General features: G+C 40.5%; 3 protein-coding genes across 7 annotated transcripts in view; 2 read left to right on the top strand and 1 right to left on the bottom strand.

Annotated features, from left to right (window-relative positions):
- Window positions 1-1,684: 1,684 nt before the first annotated feature.
- Window positions 1,685-11,578, bottom strand: LOC145464363 (organic cation transporter protein-like). The gene is made up of 9 exons (XM_081448223.1): window positions 10,107-11,578; window positions 8,406-8,552; window positions 7,351-7,631; window positions 6,292-6,537; window positions 5,699-5,833; window positions 4,821-4,906; window positions 4,145-4,253; window positions 3,676-3,748; window positions 1,685-3,432 (listed from the first exon to the last, which is right to left on the bottom strand). The coding sequence occupies exons 1-9, from the start codon at window positions 10,422-10,424 to the stop codon at window positions 3,133-3,135; spliced, it is 1,695 nt and encodes a 564-aa protein (XP_081304349.1). The 5' UTR covers window positions 10,425-11,578; the 3' UTR covers window positions 1,685-3,132.
- LOC145464365 (translation initiation factor eIF2B subunit alpha-like) lies at window positions 11,455-20,054 on the top strand. Of its 3 annotated transcripts, XM_081448225.1 has the most exons (10): window positions 11,455-11,476; window positions 11,550-11,651; window positions 12,772-12,911; window positions 13,219-13,255; window positions 13,349-13,428; window positions 14,062-14,174; window positions 14,629-14,697; window positions 15,457-15,532; window positions 16,754-16,879; window positions 17,394-19,258. In XM_081448225.1, exons 1-10 carry the CDS (start codon window positions 11,464-11,466, stop codon window positions 17,532-17,534), a joined length of 897 nt encoding a protein of 298 aa, XP_081304351.1. In that variant the 5' UTR covers window positions 11,455-11,463; the 3' UTR covers window positions 17,535-19,258. The 3 variants fall into 3 exon arrangements, with proteins under 3 accessions (XP_081304351.1, XP_081304350.1, XP_081304352.1); XM_081448224.1 differs by lacking the exons at window positions 11,455-11,476; window positions 11,550-11,651 and having other exon boundaries at window positions 11,724-12,911; XM_081448226.1 differs by lacking the exons at window positions 11,455-11,476; window positions 11,550-11,651; window positions 16,754-16,879; window positions 17,394-19,258 and adding an exon at window positions 19,271-20,054 and having other exon boundaries at window positions 11,724-12,911.
- The window catches only part of LOC145464362 (collagen alpha-4(VI) chain-like), a 27,335-nt gene continuing 18,715 nt past the window's right edge, over window positions 19,291-27,910 (top strand). For 2 of the 3 annotated variants that reach the window (XM_081448221.1, XM_081448222.1), the window contains exons 1-11: window positions 20,979-21,426; window positions 21,741-22,283; window positions 22,452-22,697; window positions 23,432-23,471; window positions 23,908-24,119; window positions 24,535-24,561; window positions 24,745-24,909; window positions 24,994-25,524; window positions 25,824-25,999; window positions 26,960-27,341; window positions 27,747-27,773. In XM_081448221.1, the coding sequence (XP_081304347.1) occupies window positions 21,273-21,426; window positions 21,741-22,283; window positions 22,452-22,697; window positions 23,432-23,471; window positions 23,908-24,119; window positions 24,535-24,561; window positions 24,745-24,909; window positions 24,994-25,524; window positions 25,824-25,999; window positions 26,960-27,341; window positions 27,747-27,773 (2,503 nt within the window). In that variant the 5' untranslated portion in view covers window positions 20,979-21,272. Of the gene's footprint in view, window positions 19,352-20,978; window positions 21,427-21,740; window positions 22,284-22,451; window positions 22,698-23,431; window positions 23,472-23,907; window positions 24,120-24,534; window positions 24,562-24,744; window positions 24,910-24,993; window positions 25,525-25,823; window positions 26,000-26,959; window positions 27,342-27,746; window positions 27,774-27,910 lie in introns of those variants that run through there. The other variant, XM_081448220.1, reaches the window with a different exon arrangement.

Below are 27,910 nucleotides of genomic sequence, written 5' to 3'. Positions count from 1 at the left end.
GCGTAAAGCGATCTTGGCTACTCTATCAGTCTTAAAATGAAGTGGGGTTTATTTCGGCCAAGAAGCTCGAAACCGAGCTTTCAAATATTTTTCCTCTGTCCATTTCACTGAAAGCAAAGGCCATCACAAGTTAGTTTAGAGTCCCTGGAACTGTAAAATATCCTCCAAGTTCCGGCAAATCGAGCCAAAGTTGGTCAAAATTACGATGTGCGTAAGGCAGTCTTGGCTACTCTATCAGACTTAAAATAAAGTGGGGCTATATTTCGGCCTAGAAGCACGAAACCGAGCGTCCAAATATTTTTCCTCTGTCCCTTTCACTAAAAACCAAGGCCATCACGAGTTAATTTAGAGTCCCCGGGACTGGAAAATATCCCGCCAGCTTTTGGAAATCGACCCAAAGTTGGTGAAAATCGCCATGGGCGTAGGCCATCTCGGCTACCTTTTCTCACTCTTAAAGTGAGGTGGGGCTATATTTAGGCCTAAAAGCGCGAAACCGAGCGTTCAAATATTTTTCCTCTGTCCATTTTACTAAAACCCCAGGCCATCACCAGTTAGTTTAGAGTTCCTGGGACTGGAAAATATTCCGCAAGTTCCTGGAAATCGACCTAAAGTTGGTGAAAATAGCCCTGCGCGTAAGGCGGTCTTGGCTACCTTTTCTCAGTCTTAAAGTGAAGTGGAGCTATATTTCAGCCTAGAAGCTCGAAACCGAGCCTTCAAATATTTTTCCTCTATTCATTTCACTAAAACCCAAGGCCATCACCAGTTAGTTTAGAGTCCCCGGGACTGGAAAATATCCCGCAAGTTCCTGGAAATCGATCCAAAGTTGGTGAAATTCGTCCTGCGCGTATAGCCCTCTTGGCTACATTTTTTCACTCCTAAAGTTAAGTGGGGCTATACTTCGGCCTATAAGCTCGAAACCGAGCGTTCAAATATTTTTCCTCTGCCCATTTCACGAAAAACCAAGACCATCGCGAGTTAGTTTAAAGTCCTCGGGACTGGAAAATATCCCGCAAGTTCCTGGAAATCGACCCAAAGTTGGTCAAAATTAAGCTGCGCGTAACGCAGTATCGGCTACTTTTTCAGTCCTAAAATAAAGTGGGGCTATATTTCGGCCTAGAAGCTTGAAACCGAGCGTTCAAATATTTTTCCTCTGTCCATTTCACTGAAAACCAAGGCCATCACAAGTTAGTTTAGCGTCCCTGGGACTGGAAAATATCCCCCAAGTTCTTGGAAATCGACCCAAAGTTGGGCAAAATCACGCTGTGCGTAAGGCGGTCTTGGCTACTTTTTCAGTCTTAAAATGAAGTGGGGCTATATTTCGGCCTAGAAGCTCAAAACCGAGCATTGAAATATTTTTCCTCTGTCCATTTTACTGAAAACCAAGGCCATTACGAATTAGTTTAGAGTCCCCGGGACTGGAAATTATCCCCCAAGTTCCTGGAAATCGAGCCAAAGTTGGTCAAAAGCAGGATGCGCGTAAGGCAGTCTCCGCTACTCTTTCAGTCTTAAAATGAAGCGGGGCTATATTTCAACCTGGAAGCTCGAAACTGAGCGTTCAAATATTTTTCTTCTTTTCATTTCACTGAAATCCAAGGTCATCATGACTTAGTTTAGAGTCCCCGGGATTGGAAAATATCCCCCAAGTTCCTGGAAATCTACCCAAAGCTGGTCAAAATCACGCTGCGCGTGAGGCGGTCTCCGCTACTCTTTTAGTCTTAAAATGAAGTAGTCTATCTCAAAAGGTTGAAAATTGATCGCCAAAACAAGAGGCTAGATCACCAGGGAAGCATATATTGTATGCTCCCATTTTCACAATTCGTGTCCTGTACGCCATTTTGATTCTCCGGTAACTCTGATCTTCCCACGCAATTTCATATTTGGCACCCAGTCAATATTTCAGCCCGGGCTGAAATGCGTCCCATTATTACAGCAAATGCGAACAACTTTCGACACTCAAGTAAAAAAACAAAATATTGACCAGTAGTCCAATTTTTTTAATAAGCACCATCAGTTATATCACATAACTAAAGCAGCTAAGCTTGGATATACTTATATTTTACCTTCTAGTTAAACACCTTCAAAAGGAATAACATAAAAATGGCCCTAATAAGTTCACAATGTCAGATATGCTTAGAAATCATTTTGAATGAGATGCAAACTTTGATAATAATGTCAAGCCAGTTGTAGACTTAAAAGTTTCCTGTTTTAGCAGTCATCATAATGAATACTTGAGATCAGTACTCATATACACTTAAGCTGTATTTTGGAAATCTCTTGCGTCAGGTAAGACATTCAAAGACAGAAGTCCGGGACTGACTAGATTGCAGTTTTCCGTACATCAAAGTTGCAATCATTAACTGAAGAGTAATATAAAATACAAAGACTCTTCTTGTGGCCGTCTGCATCTTCAGCTTTACGTTCCCTTTCTATAATCGCGCTTTTTTTTTTGGAAGATTCATGATGTCAAATATTGTAAGATAGCTAAAAACTAAGGCTAGGCTCAGAGGACCATTGATCGGGTGTCAGCAAACAGAAACTGACTGCTTCGGCAACCACTCACGTCAGTGTTGAGATAATTCCTACAGTAGTAGAGTAATGCAAGTGGAGGACATTACAAATCGTTAAGAAGAGGGATCAAAATATTTGAAATCAAGAGGTTATGTCCATCACTTTTTTTTTTACATTGAAACTGATACTGTTGAAAAAGCCGTTAGAAAAGTAAAACTGTGATTAAGTCAACGTTACCTACTTATCAGATTGCTCTTGAATAAGGCTCGAATAAAAAAAAAAAAAATAAGTGAGACCATTTTAACATGTACAGGCCCTTCAATCCATGAAAAGGTACGAAAAAGAAATCGTGCATGCGACTGAATTGACGAGGCCGTAATAAATGGTATGCCTCAGTGTCAATGGCAATATTCTTCTTCATACACTGTTAGCAACTGGAGTTAAAATAGTAACACTGTCACTTTTATTTGGAATAACTCCAGCGTTTAAAATTAAGTTCATGGGAACTTTGAATTTTAAGATTCCAGTAAGAAGTGAACGCGATTCCTTGTTAAAACAATAGCTAATCAGTTGACCATTGCAAGGAAACTTCTCCTGTCACTGTTGAATTTCCTACATGCTGACCTAAACAACAGTGTCATATTTACTTTCATGGGCTGGCGCCTCTTTCAGTATCGGACTCGGCTCAGCCTCGTCTCCATCTTCCCTGTCCATCAAACCAACGCTCCCATCTTCCTTTGCAGTATGGTAACGCTTACAGCAGTAGATTTTGTAGTCTTCTTTCCAGGCCTCTGCTTGTTCAACGGTCTGGGCCATGGGGCTGTAGCGCGTCTCTGGAAGCCAGAGGGCCATGATGCCCGCGACAATTCCGAAAACGCCAAATATGACCAGCGGAAGCGTTTTGCTCATATTGGGAAGATCAGCCTGAGGAAATAGTGTTATAAAATAACATAATTAGGATAAAATAAAATAGAAAAAACACTTAATACATTGGTAGAATGATACACACAAACACTTGGTGTTCTCAGTCCTGAAGAAAGTGCGAGAGAAGGTTGGTGACAAGTTTAGATACAAACAGGAGGCCTTTTGTTGATGCTATGCTAAACAACTTCAGCGTTTCCTGTCAGACTACTGAGATCAAAGAAATAAGTAATTAATGATACAGACCAGTAAGACAATGTATGGTGTTACAATACTGCCAAAACGAGCCATCATAGAACATACACCAATCCCTGTGTTCCTATAACGAAAACAAGAAAACAGCAACAACAACAAGAAATAAGCATATCTGGGTAATAAACCAAGCTCGTTTGGTCAAGATGGCTGGGTATTGGCCAAGTTCTGGTTTTGCGTGTTGATCACACAAAAAACACGAGGCTAATATCCAGACATCTAGCAATATAACCGTTTCAGTTTAAAATACATCTGCCCACTTCCCCGTTGGCCCTTTACGGGGTGAAAATCAGAGAAAAGAACGGTTTATGAGGGTTTAAACTTTGTCGAGACGCAGCTTAAGAAACTTGTCCTTTTACTCTGAATGAATTTAAATCTTAGGCAAAATACAAATTAGGAACATGACTTTTTTAAACCTAGTCTAGTTCTGGTGATTCCACCTTACTGCTGTACCATAACTCACCTGATTATTGTAGGATAAAGTTCCACAGTGAACACGTAAATCCCCAGGAAGGTCGCCAAGATGCAAGCTTTACCAACAACAGCTAGGATCGTGATTATGACCTGATACTCTGCGAGGAACAAAAGGGGATTGCTTAGATTCTTGTATCTTGCGTAGAACGAATCTCATTCACATTTGGTTTGGTTTTGCATTACTAGGCTTCACGGGTTTAAAATTAACTTTCACCACGTTGTCGTCTAATCAGAATTGAAACGAAAAGTCCTTTTCCCGCGCTTTGCGCCAGCTACACGTAGTTACTTCGATTTTGAATTGGTTCATTGGGATGTCTGTGTGATTGGACACTACACTGAAAACCGCTCTATTAAACTGAGACAATCGTTCTCACCTTCACTCCAGACTAAGGGAATTTGCATCAACAGGCTCTGAATATTGTTTGTTTCGATGTTATTTCTGAAATCTGGTTTTAAATCAAAACACTATCTTGGGCAGACGTAAGAATAATTAACCATTTTCCTTAACCTTGTGTCACTCAGCTGCTTGACGCATTGTGATAATGTGTGTAGTTGGTAAGATTGTTGTTTGCAAGCACAAAGTTAGCCTGCATAACGCGTTCCGCGAGTTCCTGAGTGTTGGATAAGGATATCTTGATAAGGATACGTATTTTTGGATTACTGACCATCATCAGAAGGAACAGCCAGCGCCAACATTTCTGCGACACCTCCAGTGATCATGAAGGTAGCGTACGGGATACGACGGCCAAATCTTAAAAGAGAACACAATATTTCAACCAATTCCCATACAAAACTATCGTTAACTTAACATTGTATTACTACCCGGGAGGCTGTTATAGTCGGCTAATTTAATAGACCGTAAATATTGGTTGACTCAATGGGCTATCACAAGCTATCGGTATAAACCAAAACTGGGACAGAGCCCCTGTGGGGAGCCTGTAGAGATATTGCAGAGGAACTGGAAACTATAATCAATGGTTAATAGACCAATTTCGATATATTAAAATTCAGCCTAAAACAATAGACCTCAGCACGAGGCGCCGGGTAATAAACCCCACAAACTCTGTAGTTATTCCCCGGAGCCTCGTGCTGAAGTCTATTGTTTTAGGCTGAATTTGAATATATCGAAATTGGTCTATTCCCTGTATGAGACGCACCCACAGGGAATTATGGTAGTCACGGTTGTATTCATCAAAACAAATATCCAGTCCAAGATGATAAAAATTCCCTGCAGGCGCGTATCATACGGGGAATTAACGTGCTTAAGTTTATTTATGACGAAAAAAAGTCGTGAAACGTCAAAATCATTAACAGGTGATTCAGGGGTTTCAGAAGATGTCGTCACCTCTTGTTTACAGACATGAAAACACGATACACACGCAAATCACAACTGACAATGAAGTTGAAAGTGATTCCCTCCTTATGATGCATTGACAGAAACCCTTTCTCTGTATTTCAGAGTTTACCAGTGACTATTAACCGTTGAACACAGTAACATAACCAAAGCAATAATTCAATGAAAGATTGATAATTTTAAAAATACCTTGACATGAAAAACCAGAGAAGCAAAGCCCCCGGAATTTCTACAATACACAGGATGAAGAAGTTCAGGTACATGTCTCCCGCCAAATTCCCAACGTTCAAATTAATTCCAAAGTAAACTAAGGCGTTCACGAACCTACAATAAAAACAGTCGAGACTTGGAAAGGTTATCAATTACAATTATTTTATCACGAGTACCAGAAATTCTGTCCACGTTAATGCATTTTCCTGTGAAAACGCATGTTTTTGACGTACGTTTTTGTCTATTGTCCACACTAATACGATAGAAAACGCATATCATTTTCATCGAAAACGCATTAAAAACGCGCGCTATCCAGAGTAGAGTTTTATCGTAATGGTGTTGACTGGCAGCGTTACGTTCGAAAACGCCGACGTCGCGTCGCGTGCTCAAATGCGGGGTGCTAGGATGTTTTACCCATGGCCAGCTGCTGACGTTGATCCAAACTTCTGATGCGTTTTCGGCGCAAAACGCATCATGGAAGACGCATCGTTTCGAAAACGTGGACGGGACTTCAGTAACTCACCGTTTCTCATGCAACAATTTGTTGTATTAATTACAAAGCACCAACTTACCAGTTAAATCCGCAGATTATAGTTCTTTTCCTGAGCTTCGAAGTTCTCACCATGTCCAGAATACCATAAGTTTTCCTGTTTTCTTTGCGATTTCGAACTTCTTCCTTTTTGAATTCCTGTATTGCGTGTTTCAGCTGAGTGGATTCAATAGTAACCCGATTTCTCCGGGCATATTTCATAAGCAGCTCGTGAGCCTCGTCCAGACGATCTTTAGCAATCAACCAGCGAGGAGACTCAGGTATTAAGCTTCAAACAAAATATACACTTGCTTTAAAGAAGAAATTCAGCATATTCTTTTGTTAGAGTTTTAACATTGTTAGTCTTTTGTTGATCACGTCAAGACTTCCTAGTTGCGTGTGCTATGATTTGAACACTGAACGACAAGCGAGTTCTTGGGAAAATAGAATAGGGATTTCAAGTGAAACATCTAGTACCACTAGTAACGTCAATTGCTTGTCTTCAAATTCATTTTGACCTAGCTTTTATACTCTGGACGAATACTCCGATCCGTAGTTTATCTAATATTTTAATCGTCGAAATACCGAAAATATAGAATTTTTGTCGATCAGGCCTTATTTTTCAGAGTCCTTGTGTACTGTTTATTGATAAGAATCGCGAAAAAGATCTGTCAGCAGCAGGTTCAGCGAGAAGGTTATAAGAGTAGGAACAGGCCACTTCTGTTATTGCCTTGGCAACTAACCATTTTTAGCATAAATCTACTAGCGTTCTATCACGAATGCTGTTCGCTGATTGGCTGCGCTACTCACTATCTATTCTGTTGTATATAATGAGTAGCCTAGCAGTGTGCGCTTGTTATGAATATAAGGGCCGCTTCTTTGCGTTTTCAACGTGTCTGTGAGGAGGATTTAGATAAAGTTTTGAACGACCAATAGATTTATACTAAAACGATTAGATTATTAACTATCTCGCGAAAGAAATCTCGAGCTCATAATCTAATTGTTTAATAGAATGAGGATAGGGTTTACTGAAAAGGAAAAGCATCCAAAATAATCTCCAGGCAAGGAGCATTATCCAATCAAGGAAAGAAAAAGTACTTACCACCAACAGAGCAGCAATGGCGCACCAGGTATAGACACAGCCAGCATTAGATATCTCCAATCACGTATGAAATAACCCAGTAGAGACAGGGTCGAAAAACCAATACTAACAAAGATGTTATTAACTATTCCTGCGGCAGTCCGCGAGTTGATGTGAATGATCTCCATGCAATAGACAAATCGAACGAGAAGACAGCCCGCTGTGGCCATACCAGCTCCGAAACGGAACAACGAAAACAAGGAAAGGCAATCCGATACAGCCGACACTGTTCCACAAACCGCCTGAAAAATAACACAGTGCATGATAGTAAAGATTCTTTCGGGATTTAGTAGTTCTTTAACACTGCTAGAGTGAAACTACAAATAAGATTCAATCCGTGCTAACCATGCATGCGCTGCAACCAGAGTACCCGCAGAAACCCTTTTCCAGAACAACGAAGCTCGAGCGCAAGAAAACAGCAGCAAGGCTAGCCTGAACTGACATGAAGCCTCATTCTCTTACCAGCTCCCCTCGCCCCTAATTAGCCTGGTTTCACTTAAGTGCACTCCACTTCGATTATTAAGCTCTCTCCACTAATAGACAGCACCCAAATATGACATTCAGCAACTGTTTAGAGGGTCTATCAACTCTCATAACGAGCATAACAAGAAGAGACCTAAAACATCTGATAACCTACGATCGATGTTGAGCATCGGAGGCTTTCATTCCTATCTATCCCTGAGCTCATTGCGTGCTCGTTAGCTATGGTTAAGAGTTAAAATGGTGTATGCAATCTCAAAACTGGTCGAAATACAAAATATACTAAGTTTTCCTTGATCAGCTAGTCAGTGCCTAAAAAACGCATAAAAACAAACAAACAATGGAAAAACAAAAGTGAACGTACTACTCAGTAGCCAGAAAAAAAATATGACTGATGCAATTTCCATGGTTAATTCTAAAAAAAAAAAATTCTATTCCTGGGTATCACGGGTGTTTATGGTGACTAAAACCAGCAAAACCGGCGTGTACCAATGACTGAGGCAAGTGCATGCCTCGGTGTGGAAGTTGTTACTCACCATGAAAAATATACTGAGGAAAACACTGATCTTTCGACCAAAGTGATCTGACAGAGTACTAATGGCCACTGAACCCACCAACAGACCCGCCATGTAAATAGACTGCGTCATGGCCTTCAAAGGTTTCCTGCTGCATATCAGATCCCACTAGGATGAGTAACAGGTAGAAAAGAATACAATTATATGAGTTGATGGAAAGATACTCGGGTCGTGACTGACGGGATAACTAAGTCTTTACTAAATGGCATCTCAAACGTAAAAGGGGCCAGGTTGGGTGGACGAAATCACTACCCAGTGTGTCCACTGGGCAAGGAGAGGTGCTCAAAAGTTTTTCTGTTCTTGTGTGACTGTCAAAGGAGCGATGTTTTTTTTGGCGGGGCAGGGGTTAGTTGGTATTTCACTTTCAAAAGTGTTCAAAATCTTGCTTCTTCCAAACTTCTTTTATCTCCTAATATTGTAGATATTTGGCTACATGCATATGCTTGCAAAGCCAACGAAAAATGACTGTTTGTGGTTTTTGACTCTGCAATATAGAGGAAGTTGGGAAGTTAGGTTACGCAGGAATTCCCTACTATCAATTGAAAAGTAACCTTAGTAAGATTAATCTCATATACAGTCCTCGCGTGACAGTACCCTACGAGACAGAGATTCCCTTCTCTTTCTACTCGGTGAGAGACGAGAGGTAACCTACGTGACAGCAAACGCAACAAGGCAATGAATCCATAAGGAAACGCTGTTTGCCACAGAACGAATGATCTAAGATCCTGATACGACGCATCTCAAAACTATCTTCCTGCATGAAATGAAAATTTGTGTCACACGACTTAAGAACTGAAAAGTTTCTAAAGCATTTAACGGCCTCAAGTTCGTTGAAAGAAGTTGTTAATGATTGGCGGACCAGCGTCCAGGTTGCTTAGGACTTGTTGCTAGATCGCTGCGTTCGTTCTCTACGCCTTCCTCTGTCTCCTCACCTCCTTCCTCCTTTACTACACCTTACTTCTTACCCCACTGACTTTTCATTACTGTGCCTTGATGCAAAGGGCCTAGCTGAGGAAGTGGTTTCCATAGCAACCGTCCAAACAACTACCCCTTCGGACGGACCCCCGAATTCGCTACATGGACCAGACCACTTTGCACTGATCCCAAACCGCCTCGCATTTAGTTCACGTAAAGCAAACATCAATAGACCTCAATAAGTCAAATGAGTCATCAGTCACGCGTGAATCGATAGCTCTTTCAAGTATACGCCGGAAAAGCATTACCATTAACAAGCTAACCTGAGCGTTATTCAGGCTGAACGGTAGCCTAAACTGCTATTTATCCTAAATCGGAACGAATGGCTGAACGAAACGCTATTCTGGTTAACCGGTGTGCAGTTTGAACTATGACTCATCGACTCTCTACTCACAGACTCATTTGACTTACAAAACAGGGGACCTCAACTGAACCACAGCTGAAACGGGAAATGGTAACTCGATCTGCACCCTCGATAATAATTAGTCACAAATCCTTGCGGTATCCTAGAAATGTGGTCTGATATCGAGTTTACAACTTTCAAAGAGTCTTAACTTTCAGGTTATTATACTAAACCAACATCGAGCATATATTAAAGAAGAATTGAAATCTAGTATTCATTAAAATCCATTGTTTCTGTGATCAGTATGGAAATTGAAAGACAATGTTTTATAGTATCATCCTTACTTCGGTTACAGCGCTCGTCATCCCAGCTTGGAATTCGTACTTGACGCAGTTGGGACAGCAGTTTGTAGTTTCTGAACAAGTGGCGTTGTTGGGAGATGAAAAGGAAACGCACGAATACTTCGGAGTGGCGCCGTAGAAAACTTGAACGAGTTGCTGTAAGCCGATCGGTAGGGACATGACACACATGAATGCATACAGGGCGAATGTATAACGACCAAAGCCTCCAACCATGTCCAAAATATCGTCAAATTCGTGCGATTTCCTCGATTTTGGCCTCTCTATTCCCAACTCTGTAGGATCTTCTTTCGCAGCCGACATTTTAAAACCCTTTTGCTCTGACAACTCAAAATAATGATTCTCAGCTCCCCCGCCGTCCTTGGAAAGCAGTGATAGGTTTTCACAAGTTCGTGTACACAGCTCAACTATTCAATCCAAATGTATTAGATATATGCAAATAACACTGACCTGACCTTCAACAGACGATCAGTTACAACGAAGAAGTCTCTTGACGCGACAAGCCGGATAATGATGTCACACGGACAAATCTGCTGTCATCACAAGGCAAGAAGAAGAGGAAGTAGAAAGAAAAGATTGAAGAAAGAAAGGAAACAGGGAAAAAGGTAGTGGAGAGAGAAGAACGGTAGATGGAATAAAGCGAGAAGGAAGAGGAAGAAAGCATAAAGGCTAGGAGAAAAGAAACTGATAAGGACGATGATAGGAAAGGAGAAAGGAACAAATTCAGTAGAGAGCTAAAAAAGGAATGAAGGTGGAAGAAGAAAGAAAGGAGTACGAAAGCAAACAAAACTGGAGCTACAATGTTCATTGTCTTCACTTTCCCACCAGACTCCAACCATGCGATTTTGCAATTGATTTCGTGGCTCCTTAGGAATTGGTATATAGTCCTAGTCTGTGTGTTATACGAAGTAGACACTAGTTTAAGTGATCGCGTACGAGAGCTTAAAAATAAAGAAGCGAAGACGACTCCCTCTCCATCATACTCTGTAAGTCACTAGTAATGTAAGTCAGTAAAATCAGTACCAAAATGTATCGTAAAAGCGCCTTATCCTCAGCTCAGTCCTCTCGTACTACCACGAGCAGGTATTGCCGCAATAATCCACGAAACCCGCCGTTTCATGAACTCAGGTGGGCCGCATGAAAAAATTTCCTTATTTTTTCTCCCTCCTAACAGGAATACGGTCAAAAAAGAATCTCTACGCCCAAGCTATCATGGGTAGCATGTGAAAGACAACGTCAATGCGTGACAACATGATCCCAAGGGAGCCCATCCAGGGGGAGGGAAATTGTAGTGAGCCATCGAGCTATCCAGCGGTATACCTCCTAAAGAAAACGAAACAAGATGGAGAACGAAGGTCAGCTGGCTGAGGATTGTTTGCAGTCAAATGAGTTAGTGTTACTCAGTATTCATTTGTTTTGTATTCTCAGAGGCTGTAGCGTTCTTTAAAAAGTGCATGGATGACGATCCGGGCATGTCGACGGCTGTAGCCGCTATACAAACGCTGCTGGAATTCATGAATCAAAATGCGGGTAAGCTTGTTGTTCTAAAAAGAAAACAGCACTCGTGACCAGCAGATCAGGGCACACAGAAAGTATATGAATCAGAGCGTTTGGGTCTAGAATAGGGTATCATTTTTTACGAAACTGACCAGTTGGTTGAAGATTTGATCTAAACTATGGAAACCAGGAATTGCCCCTCAAAAATATAAAACAATGAAATCGGCAAGTTTAAATTTTTGTAACTCAGCCTCAACATCATTGATAGATGACTATCATAATACACTACTGGATATTAGTAACTGTCAAAAATCGGGATTCAGACGGAAATCGGTGGTTTTAATACTGGTTACTCTAGTGTAAGGTAGCAAAATTTAGCTGAACTAGTTCTAGTATAGGCTAAGGGTTCCAGGGTCCCAGCAGCACATGCCCACCCAGAAATTCCTAAAGTACCCCCCCCCCCTGGGCATGTAATGTTCTTTTTATTAAGCTTTATATGTAGACCAACTGACTGTTTGCACAAACAATCACGAAAAAGAAGGTAATGTTGTCATCAATATTCTCACTAGCGAGGAGATGGAAAATATTTTACCCTTTAACCTGCACTGGCAAATTCTGTATCAGTATGGTAAGAGAACCAAGAGAGTAATCCTCCATATAATCTTTATTCACAAGAAAATCCCTCCCTAGGAAGTTATTTTTAAGATCATTAAATTTTGTGGTTTCGGAAATCCCAGGAAGGTCTGAAATAGCCAATCCTGTGGCATGAATTTGCTCAGATGAACAGTCTAAGCGGCTTTACACCCATTTTTATCCTCTATGAAAACATCTACGCCACATGGCTGGTAACATTATTCATGGAAGAATTAGGTACCATGTCTAAAACTGACTTTATGGAGGGATAACTGTTGGAAAAAGGCCTACAGGGGGATTAACTCTCGTACCCTTCATCATCTCATGGCAGATGTTATGGTCATAGCGTATTTCTTATATCTAGTTACCTTATTTCTAGTAATGGCTGGTGTTTGCTCAAGCAGAGTGATCATAATAGATGCCATGCTTATAGCAAAAGGTATCAATGTCAGGTCCTTGTTGTTGAAAGGGCAGATAATACTCTTCACTAGATTATTTATTTTTTCATTTATATTTATAGCTGAAACATTGTCTGAGCTGAGGGAGAATCTGAAAGAAGTGATTGAAGTGTTAACCAGAACAGAAGGTTCTGTTACTTCAATATCATCTGGTTGTGAACTGTTTCTCAGATTTATAACACTTGCCTCTCTGGATAACCCAGTATGTCGTAACTGTTTAAGCTGCATGCATATCAAACTTGTTATCTTTTAGCAATATACATGTATTTATATCATTCTGGAATGTTGGTGGTGTAGTAGAATGTAGACTTACTATCATCTTGTGCAAAGAACAAGTTTTGGGGTTTTATTATTTAGCAAGAAATATAATCATTCATAGTTTACTTGATAGAGGTTCTTAGTAAAAAATCCTACAAATTTGGTCAAAGTCATGTGCCATGATAAGAAAATATTGTAAGAATTTGTTATAATTGTTACACTGAAAGTGAGTATGTTTCTTTTCATTACAGGACTTTCAAGAATGCAAGAGAGTGCTGGTTGAGAGAGGTAGGGGCCACCAATATTGTTTCATATTTCCTGACTTTTCTTTAAAGTATTCAGTTATGTTACAACCATCTGGATTCTTTTTATTTTGATCAGGGCAGTTGTACCTCAAGAGAGCAGCCTCAGCCAGACAAAAAATTGCCAAACTTTGTGACTCATTTATTAAGGATGGAGCAGTAAGTATAACTTACTTTGTCCTGGTTTTAAATGTTATTGCGTTTTTCTCCCTTGTTAAAATACTAGATCTTCACTGAGTTACACTGGCATATTTCTTTTAAAGTTCCAATTCAGAGTTTTGAATTCTTGAGAATGCTTGGAAATCTGCACTGTGGTTTTCTGGACTAAAACAAAGTCCTATGAATTTTTCCAGGCTGCAAAGATTGCTTCATTGCTAAGTTAAATCCTTCTCATCTTGTCGCATTTAATGTTACTTTTTTGCTCGCTAAAATGTTTGATTGCAGAATCTCAAGAACTCCCCTCATCCAACCCTCAGACATTTCTGTTGTGTGCTTCATTTCGTCATGGTTACTGTGCATTAAAGTGCATGATGATTACAGTTTGGCGCACATGCTTTTCGGGTTTATTAGAATTGCAAAATGACCCATAATATACAGCCTGGAAATGACAATGATAGTTTGGAAAAACATTTTTTAAAAATGGCTTGGTAACATAGATGTGAGCAGACCATCTCATCCTCAGTAAATGCTCTCTGAGTGGCAAAGCTGCAAGAGAAACAAATATATCTATAAAACTTTTGATTCCAAGATCAAATGTAATTATTCTTAACTCTTTTCTTAATTTTTTTTCAGACAATTCTTACCCACTCCCGATCAAGGGTTGTGTTTGAAATTCTTAAAAGGGCCACTGAGCAAAAGAAACGTTTGAATGTTTTTGTCACAGAATCAGCTCCTGACAGATCAGGGTAAGTTATGGATCAAGGTTCAGATTTTAGTTGTGTGTAGCACACAAGAAACATTTCTTTAAAATATGTCAGTAAATTCTGTGTTTGGGCATGACAGATGTGGAACAGGTTTTCTAGGATTGATAGAGAGCTTATCTCTATGGACATGAACACTGAAATAGCTCATGTTACAAAAGGTATGGACCAGGTAAAAGTGAAATAAGTGTCGTGGGTAGAAAAAAATCATGTCATCCAGGTCAACTGGTCGATTGATTATGTTATGTATAATTTTTTTGTATGATATTGCAGTGTATAGTTAGATTTTGGCATTGTGTCACTAATGCCTTCATACTGTGCCATTTTACTGGTTAGCAGGAAGAAATGAAAAACACTTTTGTTTTGTGATATGTTTAATATATATATATAATATCAATATCAAAATTAATATGATTTGATAATTTACTTTCTCCCTCAGCTGTGTAATGCATGATCAGTTGAAGCAGTTTGGAATTCCCTCCACAGTCATATTGGACTCAGCAGTTGGGTAGGGAACATTTATTAAAAACAGTTAAAATGAGGAAGACTTGAAATGAAACCACACTAACCATACTAACTTAGCTCTTAGGTGGAGGGGGTGGGGGACACCAAGGTCAGAACTCCCTGCTTCCTGTACCCTGATTTCCTGCTTCCTGTACCTTTATCTCCTGACTCCCACCCTTTACCATCTTGCTCCTGCCCCCTAGCCATTTTGCTGCACAATTTTTAGTTGGGAGTAAGTCTGTGTTTCAGCCCGAGCACAAATTTTGGTTTCCTCATTTGCTCAGCAGAAGTCTCAGAAGATGCTAAATGCAAGTCAAGGAACATTTTGGGTTCTTGTTTTTGAAGTATTCTAACATATTAATAAACGACAAAAATTAGCATTTTGCATTTCTCTCCCACTTCCCGCCCTCTTAGAACTCTGGCTTTCTGTTCTTTCCTGTCCTGCCTCCCATACCCCTCCTGCTCCCTATTCTCCCCAGTTCTCCTCTGTCTTCCCCAACTCTTAGCGGCCCTGGTAAGATTGCTAGAGTGCAAATTTGATTATTTTGCTACCTTTTAGCTTTATTGTAGTTGCAGCTCCCTAGGTAGAGCAACAGAAGATCTCATTTGCAGGGGACTTGCCATTCACCAAATCTTTTTGTAACACTGGTGTCTTGAATGCCATGTCACAAAAGTTTTCATTTGTTGAAGGTTCAGTTTTTCTCTTCTACAGTGTATGTACTACCGTTTTCTAACTGAAACTTTGAAACCATTTTGGTTTCAGTTACATGATGGAAAAAGTTGATTTGGTCCTAGTTGGGGCAGAAGGAGTTGTAGAGAGTGGTGGAATCATTAATAAAGTGAGTAATACTGGTATTGCTTGTTAACTTTTTCCCCTCATAAATTGTGGTTGGTAATAGGCCATTTTACAGTTACCTGGCCTATAAATTCAAGTGAGACTGGAGGTGACCTTGCTTTGATACAGACCTCTCTGCTTTTTTTGATATAAATGCCACCTAGTTAGCATTATAACGACTTGATTTACACAACAAAAGCAATGAGGTCTGTATCAAAACAAGGTCACCTCCAGCCTTGCTGCCATTCAGAGGCCAGGCCACTGAGCAGACAACTGTAAAATGGTCTTTTCTACATCTGGGCTAATACAGGAACTTGCTGCCAGCAGCTGTATTCTGGTTTCTGTAGTATGAAGCCACCAATAGTTTTGGTTTACCCTATAGATGGTATGTTACTCTTTCACAATTTACACCCCATCATTCTGTCAGGTTGCCCTTACAGTGTGCTGTTACCCATTTACATTGTACATATATTTGCATTTTATATTCCTTGGTGGAGAGAGGCACTGTGAGAGTAAAATGTCTTGTCTAAGATTGAACACCACACCATGACAACTGCCAGCACTTGAGCCCGGACAGCTCAGTCCCTTCTCAGAAATCAGCGTGCTTGTCAGCCTTGTAATTTTAACTGCAACAGGCATTAGAAATTCATGTCTGACGTAAATTGGAGCAACCTTAGCTGACCAACAAAAGATGAGAAAGCAACCACTTTCATAGCTTTGAACAACAGCAGGGTTACCACGGTCAGGGAAAATAAGACTTTATTCTGCAACTCCAGGGAAAAATCAGGGAGTTTGTATTAAGTCAGGAAATTTCTAAATCCCTGTTCAAAGTCAGTGAAAAGTCAGGGAATTGTATCGTAAGGTTGCCACAAATTATTTTATTAGATGTTTTTGTACAGACAAGGCAATTTTGTTTTAAAAATTATCTGAGCCATTCTTATTTTTGTAGATTCATGGCCAGAATAATCATCCTGACAGTCAGTGAAAATTGCTTTACAGTCAGTGAAAAGTCAGGGTTTTTTTTCTGTTCCGGTGGATGGCAACCCTGAACAGAGTAAAGCCTTGATAGTGACTATGTTGCAAGTGGAAGTCGTGTTTTTGTGTGTTGTAAAGATGAAGCTGACTTATAATCAAGTAAAATCAAGTTTTTTCTACTGTAATTAACTACCGGCCGATAAAACACCTATGATTTGTTAGGAGTGTAATATTGCTGTGTTTCAATCAGGTTGGTACATATCAGATGGCTGTCATGACCAAAACAGTAAACAAACCATTCTATGTTGTGGCAGAGAGTTTTAAGTTTGTTCGATTGTATCCACTTAACCAGGAAGACGTGCCGAATCGTTTCAAGGTGTGTTTACCTCTTCAGATTATAGTTATTAATTTATGTTTTCCTGTAGCATGGTAACTTTCAGATAACGAAGGATTTTAAAATAAAGAAGTGCTCGCTTTCGTTGATACGGCCAGTTCGTTATTACTGCCACTTTATTTTGGTCCACACAAATGCTGAGTCAGTCTTTTCCTTGCTTAAAACTTTAATATGGCCATCCTTTCCCATTCAATACGATCAGATTAACTGATCTGACGGCTGGTTTGATTACCTAAATCCCTGATACTGTGATAATTTTATACTAATTCTGTAGGAAAACGCCAAAATTTACTTAGACGGTACAAGAATTGTTTAATAACTCACAATTCGACTGTTTTTTTCGCGCCGTAAAGGAACGGAATAATTATTAGCTACGTTTGGCGAAGGTTATTATTAATGCTATCAAACCAATTTTAGCACCAAGAAACCGATTTCTAATCTTTGATTTCCCCTTGAATTCGTTAATTAATTATGCCTTGTGGTTTTGTTGCTTTAGTACTCAGGAAGCTCGTCCTGTGTAGATGGTCATCCTGTGGTGGATTACACTCCCCCGTCCTACATTACTCTGCTGTTCACAGATCTCGGAGTCCTGACACCTTCTGCTGTAAGCGATGAACTTATTAAACTCTATTTATGACCAGTCGTACCGTCCTCGAAAAAACCTGGCACCGGAAAAGATGAGTAGAATGAAGGAATGAAAGCTTCAGTTCAATTCAACTGATTACCGCGGCCGTTACCTAGTAACGTTGCTGACCACAGGATCTCATTGTGGGCTCATCTTGTTGACTGGCTTCACAAGTGTGTACACGGTTGGCCTTCATATGCAACAAAGGCAAGGCCGACTGAAACTGAAGAGACATGAATTGTAACGCTCACGATGTTCAAGAACTTTAGAGTTGTTTGTAAATGGAAATATTAACTATACGACATAATCCTGCCTTTATTAGACTATCCTCGATTGCAAATAAAGAACAAAATTTGCGAATGAAAGCCTTTACTCCTCACATTTTTTCCGTATCATTTTCTTGTGTCATGTGTTGAACTTGTTTTAATTTCCGATCCCTTTTAATGATATCCAAGGTTAAAAATTAAACAACGGCTTAGTTGCAGTGGATAACGGCATGTCTCCCCTTCCTGAAAGGTGTAGATATGGCCATGCAACTGTACACACAGGTGTGTTTAGAGTGTGTAACTATGGTCCCCGATGAATTCTGACAAATTGTTTTGTTGTGTGCCCCTACATTTAGGCAAACATATGAGACTAAATACACTACAGACTACTGGTTAGTGTAGTTTTTCACCATACGTCACGGCAGCCATATTGGTGTACCAAACCAGTTCTGTGTGTTAAGCCTGATTCTCAGACGGTCCAGGTCTGAGACGGCCTTGACCATCTGAGAATCAGGCTAGTGGGAGTTGAATTCTTTTCTTAAGTTAACACATTCTTTTGCCCCAAGAAATTTGCATGGCCGCTGGCCGCGTGAATGAAAACGCTCCATTGGACGTGCTGTTCAAGCGCGCGCGGGAGAGACTTGAAAAATATAGTTTACTCTAGACCACTCTTGTTATGCCTCTCATTGCCAGGGGAAAAATGACTACAGACCAACTGCTGGGGCAACCTGTCGGAATGCTGGAGGGGATGAGAGAAAGACAGAGAGAGAGAGAGAGAAGGGGGGGGGGGGTAACCTGCGATAGACTCTGCTTGCATTCAAGGGACATGAACATGATGAAGTACCAATACTCTTGGACGCTTCATGGTACAGACAGCTGAGAGTTACGAGCCGGCAATGATAAACAAATCTGACACCTCGGTCCATTGGGCTGGAACCGAAACTTTAATATAATATACAATTATTTCGAGAAACCTCTTATTTTTTGTCATTTATTTTTTGGTCGCCTGAGGCTTTAAGAGGTACTTGACCTCATAGCCAGCTAGACTGGTTCATTTGCTGGTGATCTTTAACAAACAGGATAAACTCAATGCTTTCATCGAGGACTTCGCCGCTTACATTGTTTTTTGTTGGGGTAAGTTCAAGGGGAAAGATGCTACAAAATAATGCAAGTGTGAGTGATACTGATAGCATCAAACGAGAGAAATGTGTCATGTTTATTGCCCTCAAAACAGCTTTAGAATATCAAACCAATACAAACGGGCAAATCTTTAGAAATAAGATCCTTTATTTACTTCCGAACTAGAGATGTTTGTCAGTGGATAAGACAATATATCTCAATGTGAATTGAATTCTCTTCTTACGACTATTATGGCACTAAAAACAAGATTTATCCAATCATTTATTTCAGTAATAATTTAACGGCAGTAGAATATGTGAGGTCATTGAAGTAAGTTAGGAAGTGCTTGTGTTTTAATCATAGAGGCGTCAGTTGTCGGGGTATTCGCTCATTACACCCATGCTACCCATGTCAAGAAATAGAAACTGAAAACGTGCATTCAAGGTAAGGAAGAGAAAAATCTAGGATAGCTAATATTTCTTTGAAATGGTAGTTCCTTTACTAAAGAATTCAATACACCTCTGAAGAAAAAAGGTCTTGAATTTGGCACAAAGTTCTTTGTACAGGTGGTAACATGTTATGGTTATAGGTCAAGGGAAAGTTGAAGTGAAGTTGAAGTTGAAGAGAGAGTTGAAGTTGTTTAATTCTGTTCTAGTGTCAGTTTAGCACGAGATTGTACTTATCGCTGTCTACTCATTGATTGACTTTCAACTTGAAGGGTTACACGGACAAATGATCAATTAAGCACGCCTTATTTAGAATCTAGAGCACTCTGGGACCGTTTGATGCATGAGACCAAAAAGCCGTGTTGACAGGCAAAAAAGGCAACTTTGTTTTGTCACAAAGTAACGTGAAACCTTTTTCCAAGTTTAAACGTTCCAGTTCCTATCACTTAAGCTTCTGCCTATGCATGGCAGCTTTTCGATGCATGAAGTTAGTTAAGACTCCTCTAGCGGTGAAGATCATTTTATTGCCGTAGTCTGAAAGAGATGCATTTAAGTTATTATTTCAAGAAAATTTAACTTGCAAGTTATAGTGTTTTCTAGTATGACCGTTTATGCTACCCAACGTTATCAAATAAATGTTTCTGTAATGTCATCGTGAATAACACAAGCTGATTTTTTGTTGGATAACAGTCTACCCTTAAATGGAGAGACCACCTCGCTTGAAGAATGCTACGAGGATAAATTGACAAGTTTGACAATCTACAATTCGTTCCATTTTACGTAGAATTGGCGCGATAGATTTTGGTTTATAATTTCAAATCATAGCTTTGTTTTTTCGGTGTAGTCATTTTGATGAAAGGGTCGACATAATTTTGTTATCCCCTTGATGCGGTGATCACACCGGACCGCATACCGACTGCAGGACATCTTCACCCAATGGGGTCGACTGGTGTATTCAGTGCTATTTGTTGCACCGGTTATTTGTGCATTTTAAAGTTAGATCTCGCTTTGTTTACAACTAGAAAGTATTTCAGTGTTCTCTCATAAACCCATTCCGATCGGTTGAATTGTTTATTCGTCAATATCCACGGCTCATGAGTTTCAATTCCATTTTGTCTCCTGCTGTTACCACCGGGGGTCCTAACAACAGGAGAGAGAAATGATGCAGTCTTATGTGAATGGCATCTTACTGAGAAAATCACCGAACCGTGGAATGGGCTGAATTTTGTACAGCGACCACTCCCACTTTCTTTTGCTGACCCGCCCACAACATTTATTCGCTACACTTCTTTCCGTTTCCTTTAGTCTGGATTCGAATCTTGTATCACCTATGTTACAGAGCATTTAGTGAATGTGTTCCAAGACTTGCCTTGCGCAAGTCGAACTCTATCAAGAGCTTCAAAAGGGGCCCTAAAACATACCTTTTTAAACTATTCGTGGAGACTGAGCTACTCATTGTTTTTGTAGACATTGTTAACATTTTCGACCTGTATTAAGTTTTTAAACCTTGTTTCTTTTTGATATAGATTTTATTACTGACTGTATAGTTTTATTCGTTGTAAAACACTATGAACGTAGAAATGGCGCTATATAAATAAAGTTATTATTATTATTATTATTATCGCTGCACTTCGTTTACACGAAGGAATGTGGGCGGGTCAGCAAAACAAAGTGGGAGTGGTCGCTATTCACAAATTCGAGCCCATGGCTGCGCCACGGTTCAGTGGTTTTCGTTGTAAACCCAGCGGGTGTACCCGTGTGGTTCGTGGTTAATAACCAGGGTAGCGTCCAGTTTTACAGCCGTGTTCTGAAACGGGCGAAGGTGGTTTCAGAAAAACACGCCGTGTTTATGTCATGTTTCTTTCTCCAGTCGAGCAAAAACAAATCTGACAAAAATCATCTCTCTGTTTAATAGGTACATGGTGCTGTGTAAAATAAAGATGCGGTTGGATAAGTTATGGCTCCTGTTGAGTTTAGTATTGGTTGTCATGGCTGTTGGCACCATTGGAAGGACTAAGAAAAATCATCGACACTTACTGATAAGAAAGCTTGCCACCGGCGGCAAAAGATCGGGTAAGTGATAGAAAATGTCTTGATACCATGTTAATTGGTCTTAATTGAACAAAACAAGACGAACAAATTATTACATACGTTGCACAGTCAGTCAGTAGGTCAGTCAGCCAGTCAGTCAGTCAAACAGACAGACAGACAGACAGTGAGTCAGGGAGTCAGTCAGTGAGTCAGTCAGCCAGTCACTCAGAGGGACTTGGAAAATTTGTGGCACTAGTATCCTAATATTTAAAGGTGCTTTACAATATCTGATTATATAAAGGTACATGTATTTTATTTCTCCAAATGAGGTACAATGATCTTTTTTTTATTTGCAGGTGGTTTGCCCTGGTGGACTAGCCGTCGCATGAAAGCTCTTAGAAAAGCACAGGCTGGTCGTCGTTCTCCATATCCATACACGAACCCGTATCCAGCATACGTTCCGTCCCCTTCCCCAGCATCGCCGTCTTTTTACCCCTCGGCCTATCCTTCTCCGTCTTACGGCTTATCGCAGTACTCTGATTATCCGTCTTCTTTGTATTCTTCGTACTCCTCGCCGCCCTCGTACCCAGCCTCTCCATCTTACTACTCGGCTCCTTACCCCGGGTCGGCACCATACCCCTCATCATACCCTTCAAACATACAAACCCAGCAATTGTCTTATTCACCCTCCTCTTCCTCAAGTTCTTACACTAGTGATCAGTACCAACAGATGTCATATCCATACCAAGTCACATCAAATGAAGCTGGATCCATGGCCAATTCAGCAGCGTCATTGATGGTCCCGGGATCTGCCTTGAAACCAAGCTATGACGCCAAAAAGCCGAAACCTAAACCTACTCCTCCGGACAGAACAGAAAAGTTCGAGATCAAAGGAAGATGTAAGCATTTTGACTAATTATAGTATAACGTTTACTTTTGTCCATTTAATTTGAAATGTTACTTTCCACTGTTTGAGTGATATACCTGTAAATGAGCTGTAACGCCTGTAAATTTGTTGCAGTTTAGATGAGTATTGTAATCCTGCAATTTACCTTTTTATGACGCAGTTTTTAAAAGCATCGGTTGCTGGGCAGATTCTCCTAAAAACCGTGCTATGGAGAGTCTGGAGGGCAGGCATTCCCATCTCAAACAACATGACTACAGGATAAGAATTAACGCTCTGATGAAATGCGCCGAGGCAGCAGATGAACAAGACTTGAAGTTGTTTGCACTGCAGAACGGTGGACAGTGTTTTGGAGGAAAAAATGACGAGAACACTTATCGGAAGCATGGGCCGAGCGCGGAATGTCAAGGTAACAACTTTGTGATCCTATGACCGTCACGGTACGAGTAACATGGGACAGTATTTAAAGGCGCTAAGTCACGGTTTACGCATCTCGAAAAGTTTAGCTCAAATTTTTCAAGTTCGTTGTTTGTAATCCGTGTCAATCTTCTCCATCTTTAACCATACTTGTTCCTTTATGGCTTATATTATCTCGTTGGTGTTTTTATCTCAATAAACTACTATTTTCAGGTTTCCTTCAATCATTTCCTTCAATTCAGGTGATTCTGTACGCAACAAAAATAACTCAAACTACCGTGACTGAGCTCATTTAAATAAATGTCATCAGAGTCAGCCTAGAACGATGATCATGATACCTGGACAATGACTTCAATGCGATAAACTTACTCAATAAACTAATCCACAGTCGAAACTAAAACATTCAGGCATGCACTGCCAAGCGAGAAAACAAGTGAGTTAGCTAATCTCAACTGATATTGCCGGGTTAACGCTCCTGATAGGACAAGCGGCAAACTCGTTCGGCCGCTGACCCGTTGGATTGCCCAGCAAATGATTAATCAAACATTTAATCACACGCGCTGGCCAGAATCCATCAAAAATCGTTTTAACTACTAGAACGATTTTGATAAGTATTGTCGATTCCTAACTGCGTGAAACAAATCAAAACAAATTTTATTGGTTTTTTTTTCCCAAATATTCTACGTACTTGTGACTGGAAATTCTCTTTTTTTTTCTGCATTCTAGGCGATGGCGAGGGAGGGCCTTGGAGCAACGAGGTGTATAGGTAGGACAAAAAGCGATAACAAAAGACACACAATACTGCACTTGTAATTAACCGAAATAATGGTTATATTATGCGCGTAAATTGGGCTAAATAAAAACTAAGTTAGCTATTTTTTAAAAATGTACTAAGGTAATTTACCTAGCAATAATAAAAGAGATAGCTTAAAGCTCCCTGTTACACTTACAGTGATATAATTAACTGTAAGTTGAAGCCAACGTGGTCCCTGCCGCCTGTGCTTATCCTGACATCTGTAACATAAAGTGGCTAAAAGCATGATTTCTTGTTCTTTCGTGGAATGCATTGTGAGAATAGAGTATCCAACACGATGAACTGTACCACTAGGTCACCAGAGCTGCCGCCGTTTTAGCGTACTTCTGTTACAAATGTTTCGAGGCACATTCTCAGTATTAAACTAGTTATCTTATGCATGACACAGCTTCTTGGATGAGGATGATCAGCCACTGGTGAAACCACCACCGATATTAGACAGCAAAAATGGATCCAGCAATGGCTCAAATACAATATGTCCAAACCCCTGCGCAAGTAATTCATCCTCGCAACCTGCAAATCCCGGATGCATTTCTCCGCAGCCTGGTGCTGGCCAAATCTGTGGTGCGGGATGTTCAATTCAAATGCCTGGTTGCCAAGGTAAGTTTTCAAAGGCGTTATTTTGCGTTACCAAAGTTACAATTATCGATCGTTCTCAGGATGCCTGTTAGTTAATGTCGTTCATTTTAGTTTCTATAGATATTTCTATGGTTGACTGGTAATTTAATACATGCAGTTAATGGTTTAAGCACCCAGACTGTATGCTGGACTAAGAAGCTAGCACTCTGGCGAGGTAAATTGACCTCTAAAACGACTTAGTAACTATAGCTAACTATAAAGAACTTAACAAAAGCTTGCAATGTATCAGAAACGACTGTCGTGATTAAAATGTATCGGAATACGTGAGAAAAGTAGGCAAAAAAGTGCAAAATTAGGGAGAACTGTGTTAAACTGAGAACAGTCATGTCTCCGGCACTCATACTTAGACGATAATATATTGCTGGTTCTCTTGCAGTCAGTAGTGCTAATGGAACATCAAATGGTGAGTTGAAAATTTATGACAATAGATTGTACACTGCTTTCGAATGGTCTAATACACGTTACCCGCAAGTACAAATGAACGTCCAATTAACAAAGAAGCTATAGGAGCTTGGCCAAAAGTATCCACAGTGTGATCAAATGCCATGATCATGATAGAGATCTGTGTTATCTTATTTCAATTAAGGAACAGGGACACCATCGAATACTAACCAAAGCCTACCAACCGGCGGGTGTGGCCCGGGTGCAATTGGAGGAATGCCATGTCCACCTCAACTGCCGCCATCAGGGGTGTGTGGAGGCATACCTTGTGGTTCTCCTACAGCCAGTGGTGCTAATGGTACATCAAATGGTGAGTTGAAAGCTATCACTGACAAAGCATTTGTGATAGTCTTATACACATTATCAACGTGATCTTATTTCAATTATATTTCAGGAACAGGGGCACAGACCAACCAGAGCCAACCAACCGGTGTGTGTAGCCCGGGTGCAACTGGAGGAATGCCATGTGCACCCCAGATGATACCATCAACAGGTTGCGGAAGCATGGGAATTGGAACGCCTTGTCCACCCCAGGCCATGCCTGTAGCATCTCCTGCCTGTGGAGGAGGAACACCCTGTGTAACTATTGACACTGGATGTGTGCAGATAGAGCCATCAGGAGGGGTACCCTGTCCCGCCCCAACGCAGGGAATGCCTCCCGGTGGTTGTCCAGGCATGGGAGCTGGTGCTATGCCGGGATCATCTTGCGTGATTCAAGGGAAGCTTACAGTAGGATGCCCTAACGTGACCACCGGTGGAATCCCTTGTCCACCCGCCGGGAACATCGCTGGGGGAAACGTTATACCTGGAAAGGCTGGACCCTTAGTCCCGATTGGAACAACGAATGGATCAACGAATGCAAAACCACCGGTTGCGGGTCCGAATGCTCCACTGGGGCTGCTTCCGCCTACCAAGCCTGCTCCAAGTAAGGCATTATTGACAACAGACGTAAAGTTCATTTTTAAAGAGTGTTTTCAACCACTCGAGTATTTGAATCAAGTTATGCAATCAGGACACAGAGAACGTTTCGAATACGGATTACCATTTTGAATACAAAACAGCAATGAGTAGCTATACTCAACACATGAGGTTATGCTACAGAACGGTCACAATTTTTCAATGATAAAACCATCCAAGGTTATGTTAATCAAGATTGGAATATCTACATCCAACACACCTCCCCCGATAAAGTAATGCCTAATTTGTTGTTTTCCCTGGCCTTAGGATGCAAGGCAAAGGCGGATGTTGTATTTATCATTGATGGATCAGGAAGCATAGAAATGTACGGAAAAGGAAACTTTAAGAAGGTTCTGGATTTTGTCAAAGATCTTACCCGAAGTTTTGATGTGTCCAAAGAAGGCACTCACGTTGGTATCGTCCTTTACAGCAGTAAACCCGAGGTAGGATGATCGCAATTAAGTCTTTTTTTTACGATAACTGCCGAATTTCTCGCGCGCTCATTGGCTAATTTTTATTGTCAATAAGCGGTCAGACTCATGAATTTATAATTTATGCGATGCGTCAACGAGTGAGAGCGGACTGTTATCGTAAAAAAACAAATTGAAGTCAGTTTTTCATGCGTCTGTCCTGTTATTGACAATGAATTTCGTCATAACATCGTCAAAGTAGTCTGCGGATCCACAGCTACTTTGACAATGTTTTGACGAAATTTATGATCAATAAAAGGACAGACGCATGAAAAACTGACGTCAATTTGTTAATAAGCCCATTATCAGCCGGACGATATAGTATCAAAAGTATTACGTATCCTTCAAATTCTTCTTCAGCTTGTCCCTGTACAATCCACAGGTGCACGCCTTAACTGATCCAGTTCTTGAGCATCCATAGTCTCCGTGAGGGCGGGGAATCCCACATAAAAAGGACGGGGATGCTCGTCAGAAATTTTGAAAAGAATCCCTAAGAGCCGTAAGAGGTACCATGATCCCGTTTTGTGGGCGTGACTTGAATTTTTCCACCCCTAAGAGGTACCAATTCCAAAACAACACATTATCCCCTGTCATATTGTTTTTTTTTCGGCTCAATACCCTAAAAGGTACCGAAAAGCTCCTACTGTGGACCTTTTGAGGCTGAGCACCCCAAGAGGTACCAAGACCACTATTTGTCAACCCCTAAAAGCTCCTAAAAAAGGTGCTAGAACACCCCTGTCCTTTTTATACAGGAATTCCCCAGGGCCATAGGCTTCATATGTCCCATTACTTTTTAATCCGTCCTTTTGCTGACAACGTGACGCAGATCACGTTTGATTAAGAATCCTTGACTACAACAGCGGTAGACTAAAGTTCTCCCTCCAGGAATTTTTCAGAGGTATAATGCAATTGCAATGATATTTGTTCATTTAGGTTGTGTCAGGGCTTGATCAACATTACAGCCTATCAGAAGTCATTGCCACGATTGAAGGAATCAAGTATCCTAAGGGAGGAACAAATACTGGGGAAGCACTTATGAAAGCCAAAGAAGCTCTATTTGATAAAAGCCCCCGGGCAGGTGTTCCCAACATCGCATGTGTTATAACTGACGGCAAGTCACGTGACGACGTCGGTGATCCAGCCCAGAAGCTCAGGGACTCGGGAGTTACTGTCTTCAGTGTAGGAATAGGTAAACACTACGATCTTAAAGAACTGGAAGATATGGCTACCGACCCGGATTCACAACATGTGTTTAAAGGAGAGTTTGACGCGATTAGTTCCCAAGTGGAATCCATAGTAGATACGGCATGCAAAGGTACTGTAGATATATCCTCTGCATTTTCTGTTTTTTAACGTTCCTTTTCTTGCCGGGTAACCTCAATTTTGGCATAATTTTCTGAACATCCCGCTGTATATAATACTCAGATGCCTCATTTTATTGTTTTGACAAGTTTGTTTAGAGTAGTGATAGAAAAGGACAAAAAAGATTTTAACTATCAACTTCTTCCACAAAAATAATCAATTGTTCGTTACTTAGCTGTTAAATCTTCTGACAAAAGATGTCTTTCTTTAATTAGATTAATGTAATCATTTCAACAGGCTAGCACAAAATTTATGTATTTCTTTAATTGTTGTCGAAAAGGAGCTATGAATATTATTATGAAATAGTACAATTTTAATTTAAAGTTTTTCCTTATGTATTCTATTATCTTATCTCCAGCCGCTGGGGGAACAATTCAGCCACAACGTAAGTTTAATGTCGAATACAAATTACGTCTTGGAATCGTATTTATTAGCACTTCAGTGGTTTGTTAACGTATTGTTATGAAGTCAACAAACAGTTAGCTTTGAATTGTCTTAGTGTTATATATACCAAAATTACTC

Source organism: Orbicella franksi, chromosome 12, assembly GCF_964199315.1.
Source record: "Orbicella franksi chromosome 12, jaOrbFran1.1, whole genome shotgun sequence".
NCBI lineage: Eukaryota > Metazoa > Cnidaria > Anthozoa > Scleractinia > Merulinidae > Orbicella > Orbicella franksi.
This window is presented reverse-complemented; position numbering and strand designations above follow the sequence as displayed.